Raw genomic sequence first — 18,860 nt, forward strand, 5'->3', positions numbered from 1 at the left:
GCTAGTCATGTTGCTATGCTACATGTTAGCATTGCTCCTTCTTGCTAGTCGTGTTGCTATGCTACATATTAGCATTGTTGCTTCCTGCTAGTCGTGTTGCTATGCTACATGTTAGCATTGCTGCTATACTACATGTTAGCATCACTGCTTCCTGCTAGTCATGTTGCTATGCTACATGTTAGCATTGCCCCTTCTTGCTAGTCGTGTTGCTATGCTACATATTAGCATTCTTGCTTCCTGCTAGTCGTGTTGCTATGCTACATGTTAGCATTGCTGCTATGCTACATGTTAGCATCGCTGCTTCCTGCTAGTCATGTTGCTATGCTACATGTTAGCATCGCTGCTTCCTGCTAGTCATGTTGCTATGCTACATGTTAGCATTGGTTCAACAAAGATCTTCGTTACTGTACAAACCTCGTGCTGCCTCAGGTTCACGGTCTGGTCATTAAGAGGTTAAACTCATTCCTAAAGTGGGATTTTTTTACTGAATTATTTTTATTGGTATTATGAGCCAAATTCCAAGATGTCATGAAATCTGTTGATTTTGAAAAAATACAATTTCAGTGTGATTTTTTGGGGAAATTTAATAGATTATTTTTGACATGATCAATATTTAGTTTTGTCTGTGTTGTTTTCTTGTATTATTTGTGAACCCCAGGAAGCTTTGGGATCGGAGCTTCACAGCAACAAATAAACAAGCCACTCCAAACGTTTCCTGTCAGTTTTACTTTCAGCCAAAACCCATTTAATCAGTTATTTACAGAACCATAAACAAAAATAGATTGTTGAAAACAGTCAAAATAAGTTACTGAATATTTTCTGTTGCTACTATCTTCTGACGCGACATGCAAATGAATGGGCGTGGCTACCTGGCGACGTCAGATTCAGGTATTTACCCATCGACCTCCCGGCTCATCTTTGTCTTCGGTTCTGAACACGAGGTCCGAAAATGAAGCAATCAGGAGAGAGACGAGGATAAACGTTCAGAGAAACTTCCTGGTACAGACGACTGGTTCTGTTCTGATTCTGGTCCAGTAACACAGCCGGACCAGCAGCCCTCTGATCCAGAACCAAAAACCAAATCTTCACATTGAATCAGAACTGGCTCTGAAACTGGTTTCAGAAACGGCCCAGATGACCCCAGCAGTCCTGTGGATGGATGAGACCTGAGCAGAACCTCGCTGGGTCCGCATCTCTGCCGACTCCGGTGCCGCTTGGCCCGTTCAGCCGGTTCCGTGGCTGCTGCACTCGAAGACGCCCTTCTTGAAGAATGGCGAGAATTCACAGACGTCGAATTTGGACAAACGGAAAATACCGTCTTCGTCGGCTCTGAGAGGAGGGCGTGAGGACGACAGCATGACCCGGAACACGTTCTTCAGGTACCGCTGCAGAGGACAGGAGAACACGGTGAGGCCTGGTGGGTTCTGATGGCCCAAACCATTCTAAAGAAAACATTCACTTTTCCCAAAAGCATTTCAACACAACTTGAGGAAGCTGGGAATCAAACCAGCGACCACCTAACATATGGCCACCTCCATTCTAACTGGTTCTGGTTTCTTCAGAACCTGAGAAATGAAAACTGTCCACATCTTGTTTCAACCCGTCTAAAATCTGAGATCTGTCAGAGTCCAGATTCTCCTCTGACCCACTTCCCGTTCGGAAAACTGGAAAAAAAGTAGAATCTGATGTAAAAACACGTAAAAAAAAAATCAGTTTTCTGAGGAAGCAGCTCTGACCAATCAGCTTTAACCTAAGGTCAATAAAAGAAAAATAGAATCTCATTAAAAACGTTTCTATTGGTTTAGAATGACTTCACTAAACAAGCTGATTTTATAAATATAAGTGTTTATATTAGGGACGAAGTCGACTAATCAGGCCTTTCAAAAACGACTATCGATGATTATTGGTCACGAATAATGGAATGAAAAAAATGTGGAACATGTCAGATGTTATTTGTTGTGTTTTTTTACATTATTGTGCGGTTCAGTAGGTAGATGAGAAGGTGGCTCAGGGAGACGTCGGGAGGCGTCTTCCATGTCGGATAAAACACACCAAGGTCGGGAGGCGGAGGAGCAGCGACTCTGAGCCCCCCACCAAGGGAGAGCCCGGCCGGAGAAAACTCACTTCGGCCGCTTGTATTCTCTCATTCGTTCGGTCTCTTCCCACAGCTCGACCGTAGGTCCGATCCCTGCAGATGGCGCCCCGAGCCCGTCGATCTCCCGCTACATTACTGACGCTTTTCTCCAAAGTGACGTTCATCTTACATGGCAGACGGACGCCCTGCCAGTCCATCCCTCCCTCACTCGTGAACAAGACCCCGGGATACTTGAATTCCTCCACTTGGGGCAGGACCTCGTTCAGGAAAGCAATCACGGCTGAGCAGGAAGTTTCTCACAGCGACTTCCTGTGCTGCGACGCTCGTCCTCCTGCCTGTGCGTCTCTCCTCTCCAGCTCTTAAAGGGACCACAAACATAACTCCAAACAAAACGCTGGCTTTTTTAAAAAAGACGTTGCTTCTGCACCATTTTGATAATCGATTAATCGACTAGTCGTGCACATGCCTAATTTATATCTACCCACCGTGGGTCCACATCTTTACTAGGGTGTCTGAAACTCTCATTCCTGGCGCTCACGTGAGCGAGATTACGACACAACAGGTTTGAGGTAAACACAATGGCGGAGAGTTCATGGCCGCCCATGATTTAACAGTTGGCAACACTTTGGAAGCGTTTTGGTTGATGCCCCGGAAATCCCATGTGAGCGGTAGGTCGAACTTTTCACTATTTCAGAGTCCAAGCGCTGTGTACTACCCCTAGCGGTGACCTCCAGTATTGAGCGTTTTGGCCGTTACACACAGACGTAGCGTAAAGTTGATGTGTACGCTCCCAGAAAGTATATCCTTCCCTAAAACTGCAGCAGCGGCTTTGTCTGATAGGAGCTAGACCACCGTTTGGGATAAGTAATGTCTTAAAAGCACCATAGAAGAAGAATTTGCACATGTAGTTACCTGTAGTGCAGTCAAAGCTGCACCTGAGGCCACTGGATCCACTCACACATGAAAACATGTCTGGAAGAAGTCTGGCCTACTGTGCTATACCCATCTTTGCCACTAGATGTCAGTAATTCTACACACTGGATCTTTAAGCAGGAAGTCAGATACGCACTTTTGTCATATATATATTTTAAAATACTCCTGAAGCAGCCAATCAGAGCAGACTTGAGCCGTGTCTGCTCTCTCAGAAGGCGGTCCAGGTGTCGTACCTCCAGGTGAGTCCGGCGCTCCGCCACCATTCGCTCGTCTCGGTTTCCAAACAGCTTCTTGGGTGGAAACTGGAGCGCTGCCAGCTGAAAGAAACGCAGCTCAGTGAGGTTAAAACCAGCATGGAGAGAACACAGCTCATTCCCGCCAGCTCCAGGTGAGGAACAAGGAAGTAGTGAAAACGTTTAGAGAAAAACTCAAACTATTTTATGCTTCAGATCAGATTCCAACCAGAAAGTAGTAATTCTGTAGTTGTGGAGGTGTGAGGCTGGGAGTCAACTCGGACACATGACCAGAGTTTCCAGCAGATTTTTCCGGCATGTCAAACAGCTGTGGAGGAGGATCCGGGCGTCTCACCTCAGGATATTTTAACTTCAGGATTTTGTGCATCTCCCTGAAGCGGCTGTAACGTCTGAACACCGACCACGTCTCGTCCATCACCGAGATCTGACGGAGACACAGACATTCAGATCACATGACATTAAATCACCACCCAGCTGCTCTTCACTCATGTAGAAGTCGGGTTTGAGGTGAACATGCAGAGAACCAGACCTCAGAGGTTCAGGTTCAAACACGACTTCTTCCACATCAGCATCGTGTGTGCTGGTCTGAGCTCTCGGTGGGATGCAGAACATGGTCACGCTGGAATCACTGCAAACATGAGCTCTCTGAATGCTGCATGTTTGATCTAAGCAGCAACACGCAGCCACGCAGGGTTTCTGCATCAGCTTCTGTCCACAGGGTGGACTTCCAACCATAAATCAGTTTTATGTGGTGATAAAGTAAAACCAGAGTTAGGATCAAATGTGTCGAACATCCCTGTATATTAGTCCCGTTCGGTGCTGGACAGCAAGCAAAAAACAAAAAACTTCACATCCCCTTTCCTATTGGTGGAAAAATGCAACTCAGCAACCAATCAAAGAATTCTATGACCATGTGAAGCATCTGGTTGCTGAGGAAGAGGAGAAGTTGTGGTAGCGACCAAACTCCTCATCCTCATCCTTCCTCTCGCCACAACGCTCCCTCCATCTGCTCCATGGCTGCAGCCATCAGCTCTTACATGGAGCAGCAGGTCAGTAAGAGGCAGAGATGTTTACAAGTCCATTTTTACAAGTCCAAGTCAAGTTGCAAGTCACTTTCAGTTGTAATGAGTAATCTGCCATGCGGCGCCTGCCGTGTGGTCTGCTTAGAAGATGCATTATAATCCACGAAATGTAAAATCTGTCCTCAGCCTCCATCTACCAGCATTTAGTAACGGCTCTGATCTGAAGCTTGAACTGACCCTCCTCTGGATGTTTGCTTTACTGAATCTGGAAAACCTGAAGATGAACATGGAATTTTATTCAGATTAGTAAACACGTCCTCGACATATCCAGGAGTTTTTAATGTGAACCAGAATCCACCTGGACCCACTCAGCCATTTAAAATACTAATACTGCAGTTTATAGCATTTATTCCTGAATGTCGAGAGGAGGGTCAACATGCTGTTCTTTAGCTCAGGGTCACCGACTGTCCTGCAGGTTTTAGCCGTTTCCCTGCAGCAACACACCTGGGGCCTGTTCCAGAAAGCAGGTTATGTCAAAACGGAGTATGTTAACCTAGAGTTGAGGGAAAGTCTGCGTTTTTAATTTCAGAAAGAGGGGGGGAAGTCTTTTCCTGTATCCGTTACCATGGTAACGGTCTCCATGAAGTAAAGCTCCTCACTGGCAGGTTCACCTTAAAGAAACACTTTTTCTGCCGTCTCCTCCACCTGATGCAGCTGTCAGACGTGGGTTGGTCGGAGATGTAGAAGCTGAATTAATACACAATGATTTACGCTGGAACAAGATTGTTTAGAACTCAAACATACGTGATATAATTTCCTTCTTTCATCAAACAGAACCGTTTCTAGCCACTGTGGTTCTCCTGACGTACGTATCCAACATGAGGCTGTGAGATCGGTTCTTCGCGTTGCAATGTTTTTTAAAAATGTCTCTTGTAACTTGACTTTTGACTCTTGACTTTATAATGTTGGCAACAGAGAACATTTTGGGAAAAATGTCGAGTCATCAGGAAAGTCCTCACACGTGTCTGAAATCAGAATTTCATAAATGTGTGATGGGTAGAGATCGGCCTCTCTGGAACACGGTGTCTCCTCACCATCCTCTTCCTCCTCCTAACCCAGAGGTCTTAGACCCTGAGTTAGTTTACCTTCTTTTCGGAACAGGCCCCTGATCCAAATGATCCAAGTTCTGCACAAGTTCTGGAGCCTATCCCAGCCGGCGAGAGGCAGCGTACACCCTGGACAGGTCGCCAATCCTTCGCAGGGCCAACATAGACAAACAACCACCCACACACACTCACATTACAGTAATTGTAATTTTTCCACCTGGCCTGGTTTAACCAGCACAGCCTACCTGAGTATTGTTGCTGACCATGTCCATCCCTTTATGACCACAGTGGAGCATCTTCTGATGCCATCAGAGTTCAAACATAAAACAAGTCAACATTTTGGGCAGTTTGTGAAAAAAGGAAAAACAACCAAACAAACTTACCTTCACCTCGAACTCAAAGTGCTCGTCCTTCCCCTGTCCGCGGAGAACGTAACGAGGAATGCTAACTTTAACGGGCTCCTGGACGCCGTCCCAGCTCAGCCCAGTTGGACGGGACACAAGGTGCTGGACAGGAAGTCATCGGGACACGAACAGAGGAAACAGGTGGAAGAGTAAAGGTTGACAGAAAAGAAATTTCATTCATTACTCAATCTAAAGATGTGACCAAGACCCTCACAAAAGGAAAGAAAATTAGACAATAATTCAAGTGAAGTTTGATTTTTTTATTGTTTGTCGACATATTTAAGATGTACTCAATGTAAAAAATAAAGCTTGACAACTTTAATCTGGTTAAACCCGCAACCATTTTCCATGGCTGACCTCTGACTAAATTTAATGTAATCAAAATGTTCCCTTTATAAACAAGATTCTGGACTCTAAATAACTTCATAAAACACAAATTATTTACTATTTAAATTTAACAAATTTATTAGCTGGGTGAGCTACATTTGACATCCCAGTCTTTATAAGAAAGTATCCAAATTGTACACATGAAAAGTTTAAAAATGATCTAAAAATCCTTCATGGCCATTACAGGACATCAAAGCGTGGACTAGGTGACCAGGCTGCAGAGACGTCCGTCCTCAGACACACAAATGATTTATAAAGAGTCGCGCCTCTGAGGACGAACCAAACGTTAATTTCCAGAAATCCGATGCAGCAGTGGTGGAAGGCACCTCCGCTGAACCCCGCCTCAACTCCACCTTCTGTCTCTGAGTTTGTTGTTTTGGACTTTTAAAGATGACGTCTACGGTCAGGCAGTTGTCTTTCCTCCTCACAACCAGGCATCTGATGTCTGAACGCTTGCAAAGTTTCAGTCTCTGAAACTGGGGCTGGGTCGGGACAAAACTGGACCCCCGTGGGACCGGATGAAAAACTCCGTCCTCCTGGAGAAGAGCTACATGAGTGTCTGTGAGAAGGCACTGGAAGATGGCGTCCTGAAGGAAGTGGGTGGAGTTCTTGACCTTGATGCTGGTGTAGAGCAGAGGACAAATATTAGCCAGGGATGGTTTCCTAGGACCGTGCATGTTTCCATGGACGATGTAGAGCAGGTCTGCGAGGACCCGCTTGAACCTGGAGGTGATGTAAAAGCCGCAGTCCAGGACAATGTCAGGGACATTTGATGTCCAGTCCAGGGAGAGGGCCATGAGGTCATCGGAGAGCAACGGGTGACCTTCGGAAAACCTGTCCGGACAGCGGACCTTCAGTAAAGCCTTGCAGAACTCCTGGGTGAGCTCTTTGCTGTGAGTGAAGACGGCTAAAACTGTGTCTTCACTGCAGCCGATAACACGGACATGTTGACCTGCCAAACTGATCTGGACTTCCTGGATGTCCAAGAGGTCAAAATGATGAAAGATGGTCAAATTATCCTCAGAATTAGTGCAAGCTGAAATCACCGACATATCTTTTTCTGACAAAAGCAAGCAGGCAGGTTTTGGAGCAGGTTGCTTCCTGTTGGCTGCGTTCAGCCAGAATGCATTCAGAAGCTTTCCAAATTTCTTTTGAGAAGACAGAGATTCCAGTTTTTCCTTGATTTGATGGAATGAAAGTGTCTTTAGCTGAGACAAAGCTGGTGGCAACTTGACCAGCCCCTGATGAAACACCTCAGGACTCGTGTCTCTGACTGAGGACACAGACCCCTCGGGCCATCCAAAGATGGTCGGGGTCACAGGCATGCCACAGTCCCGAGGGGTACCGAGGGTGCAATCCCCAGACAGATCCACCAAGCGGACTTTGTTTTCTGAGAGGCTGCCAAGTTCTGGAACTGGCGGAACTTGTGTTCGCTGAACAAGCGGCAGCTCTTTGGACATCATGGTCACATACTGAGAAAGGACAACCTTCATTTCGCCTACTCCAACGTTTCGGATGACATCACATGTGCCCTGAAGTCGTCTCTCAGCATCTTTGTACACTTCAGAAAGCTTTTCGGTGAAGAACCCCAAAGCGTAGTTCCTGCTGGCCAACACCTTCCCAGCTTCCGTTTCTTGTTTCGTTTGACCGACGGTGGCCTCGTTTGAACCCTGACTGGGATGATTACCAGAGATCTGCGGCTGTGTTGTCAGATCTTTGGAAAGCTCAGATTCCTCTGCCCTCCATGAGTAAAGTGTTTGGTTCTTTACTTTGGTAAGGCACTCCCAAGCATAGCTTCTGCTAGCAGACACCGTCTCTGCTTTTGGATCTTTATGGTGTCTTATTGGATCATTGATGGCTTCTGGATCCTGTTTGGAGCTGAGGTGATCAATACCGCTCTGTAAGTCAGGAGACTGATCCCTGGAAAGTTCTGACTCTTCTGCTCTTGCTGGTTTGGGCATTTGGTTCTTGACTTTTGCTAAGTATTGCCAACCATATCTCATTTTGGAAAACACCTTCTCTGCTCCTACTTGTTCACTTTGGCCGTTGTCGGCCTCTGACACCCAGTTGGAGTTGATCAAATCATTGCTCAAGTTCTGAAACTCTGAAAGACCTGCTCCTTCTTCTCTGGCTGGATCTTTCCCTTGGTCCTGGAACTTTCCCTTCAAGCATGAGTAAGAGTGTCTCTTCAACAGCAAATTGCCTTTGGTATCATCAGGAACACAGCCAGCAGAGTCACTACTTCTTCTCTTAGGAATTTCCTCACAATCATCCGATCTGCTGGTCTTATTGTTGGCTGAGGACATGTGAATCCTGTCTTGTCCAACGCTACAACGGTCAAGTCCACTCTGAGCTTGGACCTGTTTTTCAACAGGAATGTTGGCTTTTCCTTGCCACCATTTGTTGCTGTGGTTTTCAGTCATGGCTTCAGCTGTGGATTCTAGTTCTCCGTGAGGGTTTACAAGGTCGTGCTCTGGTTCTGCCGACGCATTCTCCTGGACATTAGAAGGACAGCTTGTCCCAGGCCTTGGGGAGGGCAGGAAGCTGAAGCTGGTTCTCTGTGTGCACAAGGGGAGGGGGGAGTCCATGACTACTTGGACCAAGACGAGAAGGCTTTTGAACTATACTGAAGTCCATAATCCACCCCAATCAGAAGGAAAGTTTGTCCAATCACCAGGTGAGTTGGAAGTGATTTGAAATTAATGATGTGAAGAGGTTTGACATGCAAATTAAGTTCTAATTAAAGACAAAAACTATTTTAAAGACCATTTTCTTCTGGGGATGAAGGGGACTCAAACTCCCTTTTGACTACAACAAAAACATCTGCAAATTCTTCAATGAATTAATATCATGCATCAGATCATTTTAATGCAAACAAAGAAAAACGGCTATTTTAAAACAGCAGCCCAGATTTTCAGCGTTTCTGAAATTGTCCCAGTCAGAAAACAGAATTAGATCCAGGTCTTACCTCATATTTAAGTCTCCTTGGATTTATATTTTGCAGCTTTTCATCATCCTGCAAACAACAAAACATCAACCATATCACTGAAGATGAACAGAATATTAAAAAAAGAGCAAGAAGCATTTTAAGGATCAAATTTCTGAATTATTCTGGAAAGGAGAAGAGAATAGGGAGGGATTCAACAGAACCAGGACAAATAAAACTCTCACTGAAAACCATCATCGAGGAGTCATGCAGATTACATAGCAGGGAGGCCTCGGAGAGGAGAAGAAAGAAAGGTCCGGAGGATCCTGATCTTACCTCGTCTGTTAATCTAACAGAGCTACAGTCGCTAACCTCGTCCTCCTCCTGCAGAGTTAAAGAGCTGAAAATCAGTTCTGCACACAAACATTACATCACCTGCTGGATCTGTTTTACTTTTACATCAGTGCAAGTAGAAATGAGGAGAAGTCAAGAAAAAAGCAGCTACAAGCAGACGGGTCTCAGGAGGCATTTACCACGAAGAACCAGTTTCAACCAGTTTAAACAGCTGGACTGTTTTTTCTCCACCAATAAAATGACCTCAGTGTTGCAGCTTCTTCACAGTTTAGATCCGACAGAATTCCACCTCTTGGACCTTCCTTATGTCTTACAGAGGTCCTTTTCCTCTGGAGGTGAAGTCAGGTAAACATTCAGCCCAACAACCGGAGAACTGGGGGGGATCTGATCCGTCACAATATTCATCATCTTTAATCCAGAAACAAGTCTCAGAGCGTAGTCGGGGCCCACGGCTCGGTGGAAGAACTGGGACTGGTCCTTATTTATGTCATATTTACATCTCTGCAGGTCAAAGAATGACTGAAAACTGGCAATGTGAGTAAGATAGTAGCTGCTAAAGGGGCAGACAGCGGTCTTAGCTCAACACCAGAAAAAGTCTCTAGAGTTGTCGCAAGGCGGTTATTCAAATGGAGCCTCTGGAGGGTCTGAAACTCGATAAATTTAGAGCCAACGTTGCTAAGTTGTTAGCCGAGCTCTGACGTTTGTACCAGTTTAATCAGTGTACCAGGAACTTCCATTTAAACTGCAATTAAATGTGTTTATTTTTTTACACATTTTTTGTAATTAATCTGAATTAACGCATTAATTTCCAACCCCAATCAAAACTTTCACAGAAAATACTGGAAGGGTTGTAATTCTGCCAAAACTCGGAGTCAAAACTACACCTGAAAAGTTCAGCAGCAACATGACAACAACATAAACAACAACAACATAAACATGTATCTGAGTTATGATGCAGATTTATTCCCACGTTCAGCAGCTGGTTTGGAGTCGTGGTGAAACCTCAGACGTTAAATAAAGAGGTGAGACTTACTCTGAGAGACTCCGAGGACAGAGACAGGTCCATGTTGCTGCTGCCGTTCAGAAGATTCATCTTCCTCAGCCGCCGCTGGACCTCCTCTTCGATGTACGCATTGATCCTGTCCACAAACAGATTAACCAGCTGGTTAACCCCTAAAACTGCAACGGTCTGAGGTTTCTGCTTGAAAATGACAATAATTAACGGATTATTTCTCTGCGATTACAAACCTTGTGCAGGGCCTGAAATACATTTTTATTCAATTCTTTATTGATTTTAACATGTACAGCAAACAGTGACTAACAACAAGCAGCCCCTCCCACGGTTCTTACTGCACCAGTTTCATAACAAGGAGAGCAAATTGTACAAAAGAAAGTCATAGTAAAAATAACATTTTGGATATAAGAAACAAACATATAATTCACAGCTGACAGGTTCCCATACAGACATGTATACTGAAAAATACACTATATTATAAAAGTATAGTAAAAGAAATAAAAATCAAAATAGGAGGCCAGTAGAAAAGTTTACTGAGTTAGAATCAAAGTCCGTCCTGTCAACCAGGTTGAGTTCAGGTTGCCAGGCAGTAAATTTAGAGTCACTACCCTGTACCGAGTGGGAATTGGTTCCAAAGTCAGGCATTACATCAATCCAGTGCTTGAATGTAGGCGGGCCTTTTTCCTTCCATTTCCTGAGGATCATCCGCCTGGTCAAAAGCGTCGCAGATGCTATAACTAGCCGAGGTATTGATGTGTAGATTGTTGTAATCGGGGATGGCTCAACGTGAAGATTCAAAGCCTTAAAAAATTAAAGATCGATTTCCAGAATTCAGTCAGCTTAGAACAGCTCCAAAACATGTGTGACAAAGTACCCGGCTCCGTACGACAGCGGTCGCATCGCCAGCTCCCGGTTTAACCTGAGCGAGCTTTACCTGTGACCAGAGTAAACGGTGAACAACTTTAAACTGGATAATTTTATGTCGTTGACAGATCGAAGACGAGTGTATCCTGTGGAGAGCAGTTTACCACACTTCATCTGGGATTTCCATACCAAGTTCCCTTTCCCATTTACCTTTATTAATGTCAAGGGTTTTAGATTCTCTGTAGTGAGTAGATGATATACATTGCCAATGGTCCCCTTAAGCCAGGGAAGTGTTTTTAACAGTTTGTCCAACAGCGAGTCTGGTGGTGATAACGGGAAACATTTAAAACAGGATGAGACGAAGCTGCAGAAATCTAACAAAGTGTGATCGGGGGATCTCGAAGTGTGTTATCAGATATTCGAATGATGCAAAAGTGCCATTTACGTACATATCTTTAATCCTCTTGTGAAGGCCACGCTCTTCAGGGAGTGACGGGAACACTGCCCGGAGAGCGTTGCTAAGGCAACAATCAGGAGAAGCAGAGGCCCTTATCTTTACAGATAACTCACACCTGGAAACCACCACTTTGGCTCTCAGTGTGTCAGAAGGGAGAGAAGTTTTATTAAAGTTTGAATCTATGACTGCTATGACACATATGATGTGAGATGGTGTTTATAATCAAAGACTGAGTCTATGGACTGCCTGATCAATACTCAGTTATATTTTTCTATGCTTTGTGCATTACTTATTCACATTTTATCCTTAGATTCTAGTGACATTCATTAGGTTCTGCTTTTAATTAATAGAACTACAGCTTAATTGTTATTATTAATCTACAGCCTACAGACAGTGCATTCACAAACAGGACACAAACAGAAGACAGGGTTTCACACTACTGGGAAAATAGCAAGGGGCCTTGAAACAGGTCTGGGTGTCCAGGAAGGGAGTTATTCCTTATCTACTCACTCCAAGCAGAGCAGAATTTCACAGTAACTCAGAAAGATTATTAAAGAGCAGCCTTTGTGTGAACCTGTGGGAACAGGTGAGGAAGGGAGTCAGCACAGAAAGGCAAATAGATAACAGGGCAGAGCGAAGTGTCTTCTTTTCCTTCAGCTCTGACGTAACCCAGAAGGAGGGACCACCTTGCAGGAGACCCACATATGCTTTTTCTGCTGATGGAAAAACGCTGAGTGGCTTGGTTTTGAGTTGTTTTTTCTGCTAGTGGGAAGATACCAAGTGGGATGGTCTTGAGTTGTGTATATATACTGGTGATAATTTGAAGAGAGTCAGATTTTGTGGAGATTTTTGGCAGATTTTTGCAGATCTTTACTCCTTTGCTGGGAGAGATTTTACTCTTTACCGAGGGAGATTTTTATTGTTGAAGAAGGCTTAGACCGCGAGAGCGGAATCACTCCCTGTGAGAAACTTTTTATTCTGTACTTATTTCATATATCCTGCTTTTGACCCACAGCTAAGGGAAAACCCCGAAAGGGGAATTTTATTATATTTTCTTTCTTTTTATTTTTCTCTGTATTGTACCAAAAACAACAGAAAACTTGAATAAAAGGGTTATAGTTAACTTCGGTTAACTTCCCAACGAAACTTATTTCTCTCATATTTGTCCACATCCACTGAGGAGAGGAGAGGACAACACGACGAGCAGGTGAGCCCCAGATTCCCCAACGCCCGAAGAGACATAAGAATTTGCTAGGTTATTACTTCGATACCAGGTAGTGATCCTGTTAGGACGATAGTACGGTAGCTTCATACTCCTAGACCCAAAGGTTGGCTTATCTACCAGAATAACTCCTCAGGTCTATCTCCGCATGAGCGGACGATAATAATCAGGAATTCTAAAGGGGTAAAATTGCTTGTTCCCGCACCACAAGAATCGAGGTGGAAAGGTTCGCCCATCACTTCGCGACTGGAGTCTCATCGGTCGTTAAAGATCCAAGAGAGGAAGCAACAGGACGTGAGCCTGAAAGGTCGGTCAAAGAACTGACAATAGGGTAAATATTCGTCAGCGGCTTCGACACTCTTCACTCCAAGATCGGTCCAAATTTTAAAGGCATCATCTGTGATGGAAGGCGTCAACATGTTATTCCTGACTAACGGGGCGTTTTTTGACATGTCAGTTAAAAAAAGGCGCGTTGAAACTGAGTCCATGTTTTAAAGGAGTGCTGCACAACTGGATAGTTGCAGTATGTAGATATAGATTCTGATAGAGGCAGACTCGAACAGGCGAACGCGCGTAACCAGACCGATGAACAGGATGGTGTTCGAGTCGTAGCCACTCTGGACCGTGGTCACTCTGAGGTAAATGAATCCAGTGTAGAACATTTCTGATGTTAGCTGACCAGTAATAATATTGAAAATTGGGGCGAGCTAGCCCACCATGTCTGCGGTGTCGTTGTAACATCTCTTCGTATTCGTGGAGTTTTTTTGTTCCATATAAAGCTAGATACGATTTTATCTAAGGAAAAAAAAAATCTGGTTAGAAAAATGGGTATGCGTTGAAAAAGAAACAAAAAACGTGGCTGAATATTCATTTTGACAATATTTATTCTTCCCCTACAGACAGCGGCAGGAGATTCCAGCGGTCCAGGTCTTTCTTTAAGCTGGCATAAAGATCTTTAAATCGCTGCGTTACCCAAATACAGAGTGAAATACATTTTTGAGTAAAGGTGTACGTGGCACCACACGTGCACCAAAACTGATCCTGGTCCTAGAAGGTCCTCCAGGCCTCCTCCCTGCCTACCGGGGTCTAAACACTCAATCTAGAGACAGAGCCAGTAAGGTGGCAACACTGCAATACTGCCTTAAATTTACTTGCACAGGTGCATGTGCTGTCATTAGGTGCACTGCTTCAATTTTATGTGCACAAACATGCACATGCACGTGGTATTTGGAGCCCTGCTATGTAGGCCATCTTGGTGTGAAAATAAAGCTTGAAGTAACCGAGGATGGAACATGGGAAAATATGAAGGATTTTCCCTTCACCTGCATTTTTTTGTTGCACATTCTAGTTTAGAAGCACTTTGAAAATGAGCTGCAGGAGACAGAAACCTCCAGAAAAGCACGAATCAACATGTGGACGTTATCTGGTCAAAGATCCACGGAGCTGAAGTGAAACAGCAAAATTCCAGAGGTTTTATAGAGAGATAAGCAGGTGGTTTTCACTCAGGTCCTCGTCATCTGACGGACACACAGCTCTGTCCCACCGTCTTTAAACCACCTCCAGCTCTTCTTCTGTGGTGCAGTGTTTCTTTTGGGATGTCATTTTATCGAGAAGGAGCTAAAAAGTGGAAAACACTGCAAACAGTGAGCACCACGTGTTCAGCATGAAGCAGACGGCACCTCCCTCGTTCTTTCCTGAATGTTTGGTCCAGTCCAGCCGATAAACGGAGAGTCCCTCTGGATGAATGGCGTAGTCCAGGATCGAGGGGTCGAGCCAAGTTTCCGTTAAAGCAAAAACGTTACAGGTGTTAATCTCCCGTTGAAGCTCCATCCTGCTCCGAAGCTCATCCAGCTTGTTGTCCAATGACTGAACATTTACCAGAAGAATACTCGGTAGACGAGGCCGACTCCCCGTTTCCTCACTCGGACCAGGACTCCAGCTCGTGACCCTCTTTTCCTCCTCCACCTCCGCTTCTCAGGTACAACAACAGGTAGGCGTCGCCATGGAGATTCCCCGCTGTAAGCTGGTGGCGATAAAGTTTTTTCCACCACCGACCTGATGCAGAGTAATTTATCTCTATCATATTGTATGAGAGGGCGTACTACAGCAGGTTGCATAAGAAAAAAAAAGAATAAGAGACTAAATAAGGGGAAAAAAGGCGAGAGCGCTTGAGATGCAGCAGCCATCATCAGCGCCATCTTCGAGGATAAAAAAAGCCACAAGGTCACAGTCCTCCACCTACACTAAGTGATGGAACTAAGCACAGGGGACCAGAGGGAATGAGATCCAGCTAAATAGTTCTTTAAGGAGGCAGACATTGTCTCACTACTGATGTGGTCAACTAAGAGATTCCTAAACTGCTGAATACACAGATTATTTTTGTTTTTCCAGTTCACAAGGATAGTTTTCTTTGTGATGCATAATGCTGTGCGTATCGTGTGTGCAGAGTTAATTGCCATATTAATGTCACCCAAGTCACCTAGTAGACATAGTGCGGGGATTGTAGGAATATTACATTTAAACCATGTTGACATGTCCACACATACCTGAAGCCAGAACCTGCGGACAGGTGTGCAGGACCACAAGGCATGGAGGTAGTTGTCTGGTGTGTTTTCATTGCAGTGTGTGCAGATGTTTGATTGTGACAGACCCATCCTGAACATCCTTTGTCCTGTATAATGACTCTATGCAGAATTTTGAATTGTATTAGTTGCATATTTGAATTTTTAGTCATTTTAAAGGTGTTTAAACATATTTGTGGCCATTTGTCTTTATTAAAGTTACTGGATAAGTCACCCTCCCATTTTGAAGTAGAAGACAGATTGAGTCTTCCACTTCTTCTACTTCTACTTCTACTATGCTGCTTTTAGAAAAACTAATAGTTCCTCCGGGTCTTTTATTCCTTCAGACATCAGGATGCTGAATTCTCAGTCTTGTATCAGTTGTTTGTACTTTTATCATCATATTAGTGATGCTTTGTTTTCTCTTTTAGGCATTTCTGGTTCATTTTTCACTTATTCTGGTCTTATGGTCCTTTAGCCTCTTTGGGCTGCAGGTCCTGCCCCCCTCCCCCATGGAACCAGAGTTACCCCCCGGAACGGGGATCGCGTCGGGCTACGCTGTTAGCAGCAGGTGTGGCGTACCTGTCCTCCGACAGCGGCAGCAGCGTGTTCAGGCTCTGGATGTGGCTGACCGGAGAGCCGCTGTGACCCGACTTCTCCTCGTGCGTTCTGGTTTCTTCTCCCACGCTGATCCTCTGCCGAAGCTTCTGGATCTCAAGCTCGACTCTGAGAACACAAACAGTGACGTCAGTAAAACCCAGTTCTCCGTCATCGGATTATTCTGATGAAGCAGGTTCTGACCTCTGCTGGTCCAGGTCTGCTCCCGTCCTCGTGGAGGTCTTGTATCCCTGCTCCTCTAAGTCAGTCTCCAGAGAGACGCTGCTCCTCAGCGCAGAGTGCCTCCTCTCCAGCCGAGCCACCGCCTGCTCCATGGCCTCCCTCTGCTGCTTCTCCTGGCTCTCCAGGATCTCCTTCTCCTTCCTCCTCACCTTCTCCTCCTGCCGTGCCACGTTGGCCGTGAACTCGCAGGTCTCCTGGAGCTGCTGCAGCTGCTGGGCACTGCTCAGCAGGAGGTTCAGCTTCTCCTGCTTCTCCTCCAGCTCCTTCTCCACCTGGTACAGCGTGTTGTCCAGACCCGGTGGACTGTCACAGCTCCCGTCGCCGCGCTCCAGCGCCTCCTCGGCTCTCAGCTTCTCCTCCGCCAGCGTGGGGAAGATGCTGCCGGCCAGCTCAGCGAGGAGTCCCTCCTTAAACCTCAGCCGGTGCTCCGCCTGTCTGACTAGCTGCTCCTCCGTGGCGTCTCCCTTCGGCCGGTTTGCGAGGCCCTTCAGCGTGCTATACTCATCCATGACCTCCTCCTTCAGCCGCTCCTGCTGCTGTCGGAGCCCTTCCTCCTGCTGGCCCAGCTCCTTCACCTGAGCCACTTTGAAGTCGGCGTACCGACCCTGGACTGATCGCGCCTCCTTGCCAGCCTCCTCCACATCTGTGCGCTCTGCGGCCTCTTTGGCTCGAAGGAGCGCCTCTCTGATGTCGGCTAGCGCTCGGCGCTCCTCCTCCAGGCGGCGGGCATCCTCCCGGACCAGCAGGGCTGCAGCCGTCTCACGTCTCTCCCACAGCTCCTCCTCCAGCCTCCCGACCCGGCTCAGCTCCTCACGCTCCTGCTCCTCCAGCCGCCGCCGCTCCGTCTCTAGGCGAACCGTCTGCTCCTCGCGCTCCCTCTTCAGCTTCTCCAGCTCTCGGTAGATCTCATTCTGTTCCACGGCCTCCTGCTGCTGTCGCCTCTCCTCATCCTGCTCCTCCTCCTGCTGCCGCTTCTGACACCTTCTGCGTTGGAAATCCAGCCCCTGGACCTCGGAGCGCCTCTCCTCCTCAAAGCGCTCCTTCTCAGCCAAGAAGTCTCGCAGGCGGCTCTCGATGTCCTGGCTGCGGTGGCGGAGGCTCTCCTCCTGGCGGAGGATACGCTGCTGAACCTCCTCTGACTCCTTGCGCTGACTCTCCACCTCCTGCTGAAGGCGCTCCAGCTCTGCCTTTTCGCTCTGCTGCTTCGCCTCCATCTCGTTGATCAGCCTCCTGCAGGGACAAGAGGTTCATACATCAGGTCACATGATCTTCAGAACCACCTGCCTCCATCAGCAGGTTTTAGTCTGAATTTTACAAACCAGGTTCTAAAGAGTCTTAATGTAAAACGTAAAAGAAAACAGAATCTCATAATCCTCATATTTTATCTCCAGTAGAAGAAAAACAACATGTCAGAGGAAGAAACAGACATTTTACCATGTGATGGAAAATATGAGCTTACAAGTAAACACGTCTGTAAAAAAGTAGTTCCAGGGTGATGTTCGGCATGGTTTAAAAAGTAGTTCCAGGGTGATGTTCGGCATGGTGTAAAAAGTAGTTCCAGGGTGATGTTCGGCATGGTTTAAAAAGTAGTTCCAGGGTGATGTTCGGCATGGTGTAAAAAGTAGTTCCAGGGTGATGTTCGGCATGGTTTAAAAAGTAGTTCCAGGGTGATGTTCGGCACGGTGTAAAAAGTAGTTCCAGGGTGATGTTCGGCATGGTGTAAAAAGTAGTTCCAGGGTGATGTTCGGCATGGTGTAAAAAGTAGTTCCAGGGTGATGTTCGGCACGGTGTAAAAAGTAGTTCCAGGGTGGTGTTCAGCATGGTGTAAAAAGTAGTTCCAGGGTGGTGTTCAGCATGGTGTAAAAAGTAGTTCCAGGGTGATGTTCAGCATGGTGTAAAAAGTAGTTCCAGGGTGATGTTCTGCATGGTGTAAAAAGTAGTTCCAGGGTGGTGTTCGGCATGGTGTAAAAAGTAGTTCCAGGGTGATGTTCGGCACGGTGTAAAAAGTAGTTCCAGGGTGATGTTCGTCACGGTTTAAAAAGTAGTTCCAGGGTGATGTTCGGCATGGTTTAAAAAGTAGTTCCAGGGTGATGTTCGGCACGGTGTAAAAAGTAGTTCCAGGGTGATGTTCGGCATGGTGTAAAAAGTAGTTCCAGGGTGATGTTCGGCACGGTGTAAAAAGTAGTTCCAGGGTGATGTTCGGCACGGTGTAAAAAGTAGTTCCAGGGTGATGTTCGGCACGGTGTAAAAAGTAGTTCCAGGGTGATGTTCGGCATGGTGTAAAAAGTAGTTCCAGGGTGATGTTCGGCATGGTGTAAAAAGTAGTTCCAGGGTGATGTTCGGCATGGTGTAAAAAGTAGTTCCAGGGTGATGTTCGGCATGGTGTAAAAAGTAGTTCCAGGGTGGTGAAAGGTCTGGAC

At 46.0% G+C, this 18,860-nt stretch overlaps 1 protein-coding gene across 4 annotated transcripts in view; it reads right to left on the reverse strand.

Annotated features, from left to right (window-relative positions):
* Positions 1-718: 718 nt before the first annotated feature.
* kif16ba (kinesin family member 16Ba) overlaps positions 719-18,860 on the reverse strand; it is a 42,468-nt gene continuing 24,326 nt past the window's right edge. For 2 of the 4 annotated variants that reach the window (XM_041981997.1, XM_041981998.1), the window contains 6 exons: positions 16,402-17,670; positions 16,183-16,326; positions 10,515-10,620; positions 9,464-9,511; positions 9,170-9,217; positions 6,060-8,759 (listed from right to left, as the gene is read on the reverse strand). In XM_041981997.1, the coding sequence (XP_041837931.1) occupies positions 6,435-8,759; positions 9,170-9,217; positions 9,464-9,511; positions 10,515-10,620; positions 16,183-16,326; positions 16,402-17,670 (3,940 nt within the window). In that variant the 3' untranslated portion in view covers positions 6,060-6,434. Of the gene's footprint in view, positions 1,386-3,261; positions 3,346-3,616; positions 3,707-5,793; positions 5,917-6,059; positions 8,760-9,169; positions 9,218-9,463; positions 9,512-10,514; positions 10,621-16,182; positions 16,327-16,401; positions 17,671-18,860 lie in introns of those variants that run through there. The other 2 variants (XM_041982000.1, XM_041981999.1) reach the window with 2 other exon arrangements.

The sequence above is a fragment of the Melanotaenia boesemani genome, chromosome 4 (assembly GCF_017639745.1).
Source record: "Melanotaenia boesemani isolate fMelBoe1 chromosome 4, fMelBoe1.pri, whole genome shotgun sequence".
Classification (NCBI taxonomy): domain Eukaryota; kingdom Metazoa; phylum Chordata; class Actinopteri; order Atheriniformes; family Melanotaeniidae; genus Melanotaenia; species Melanotaenia boesemani.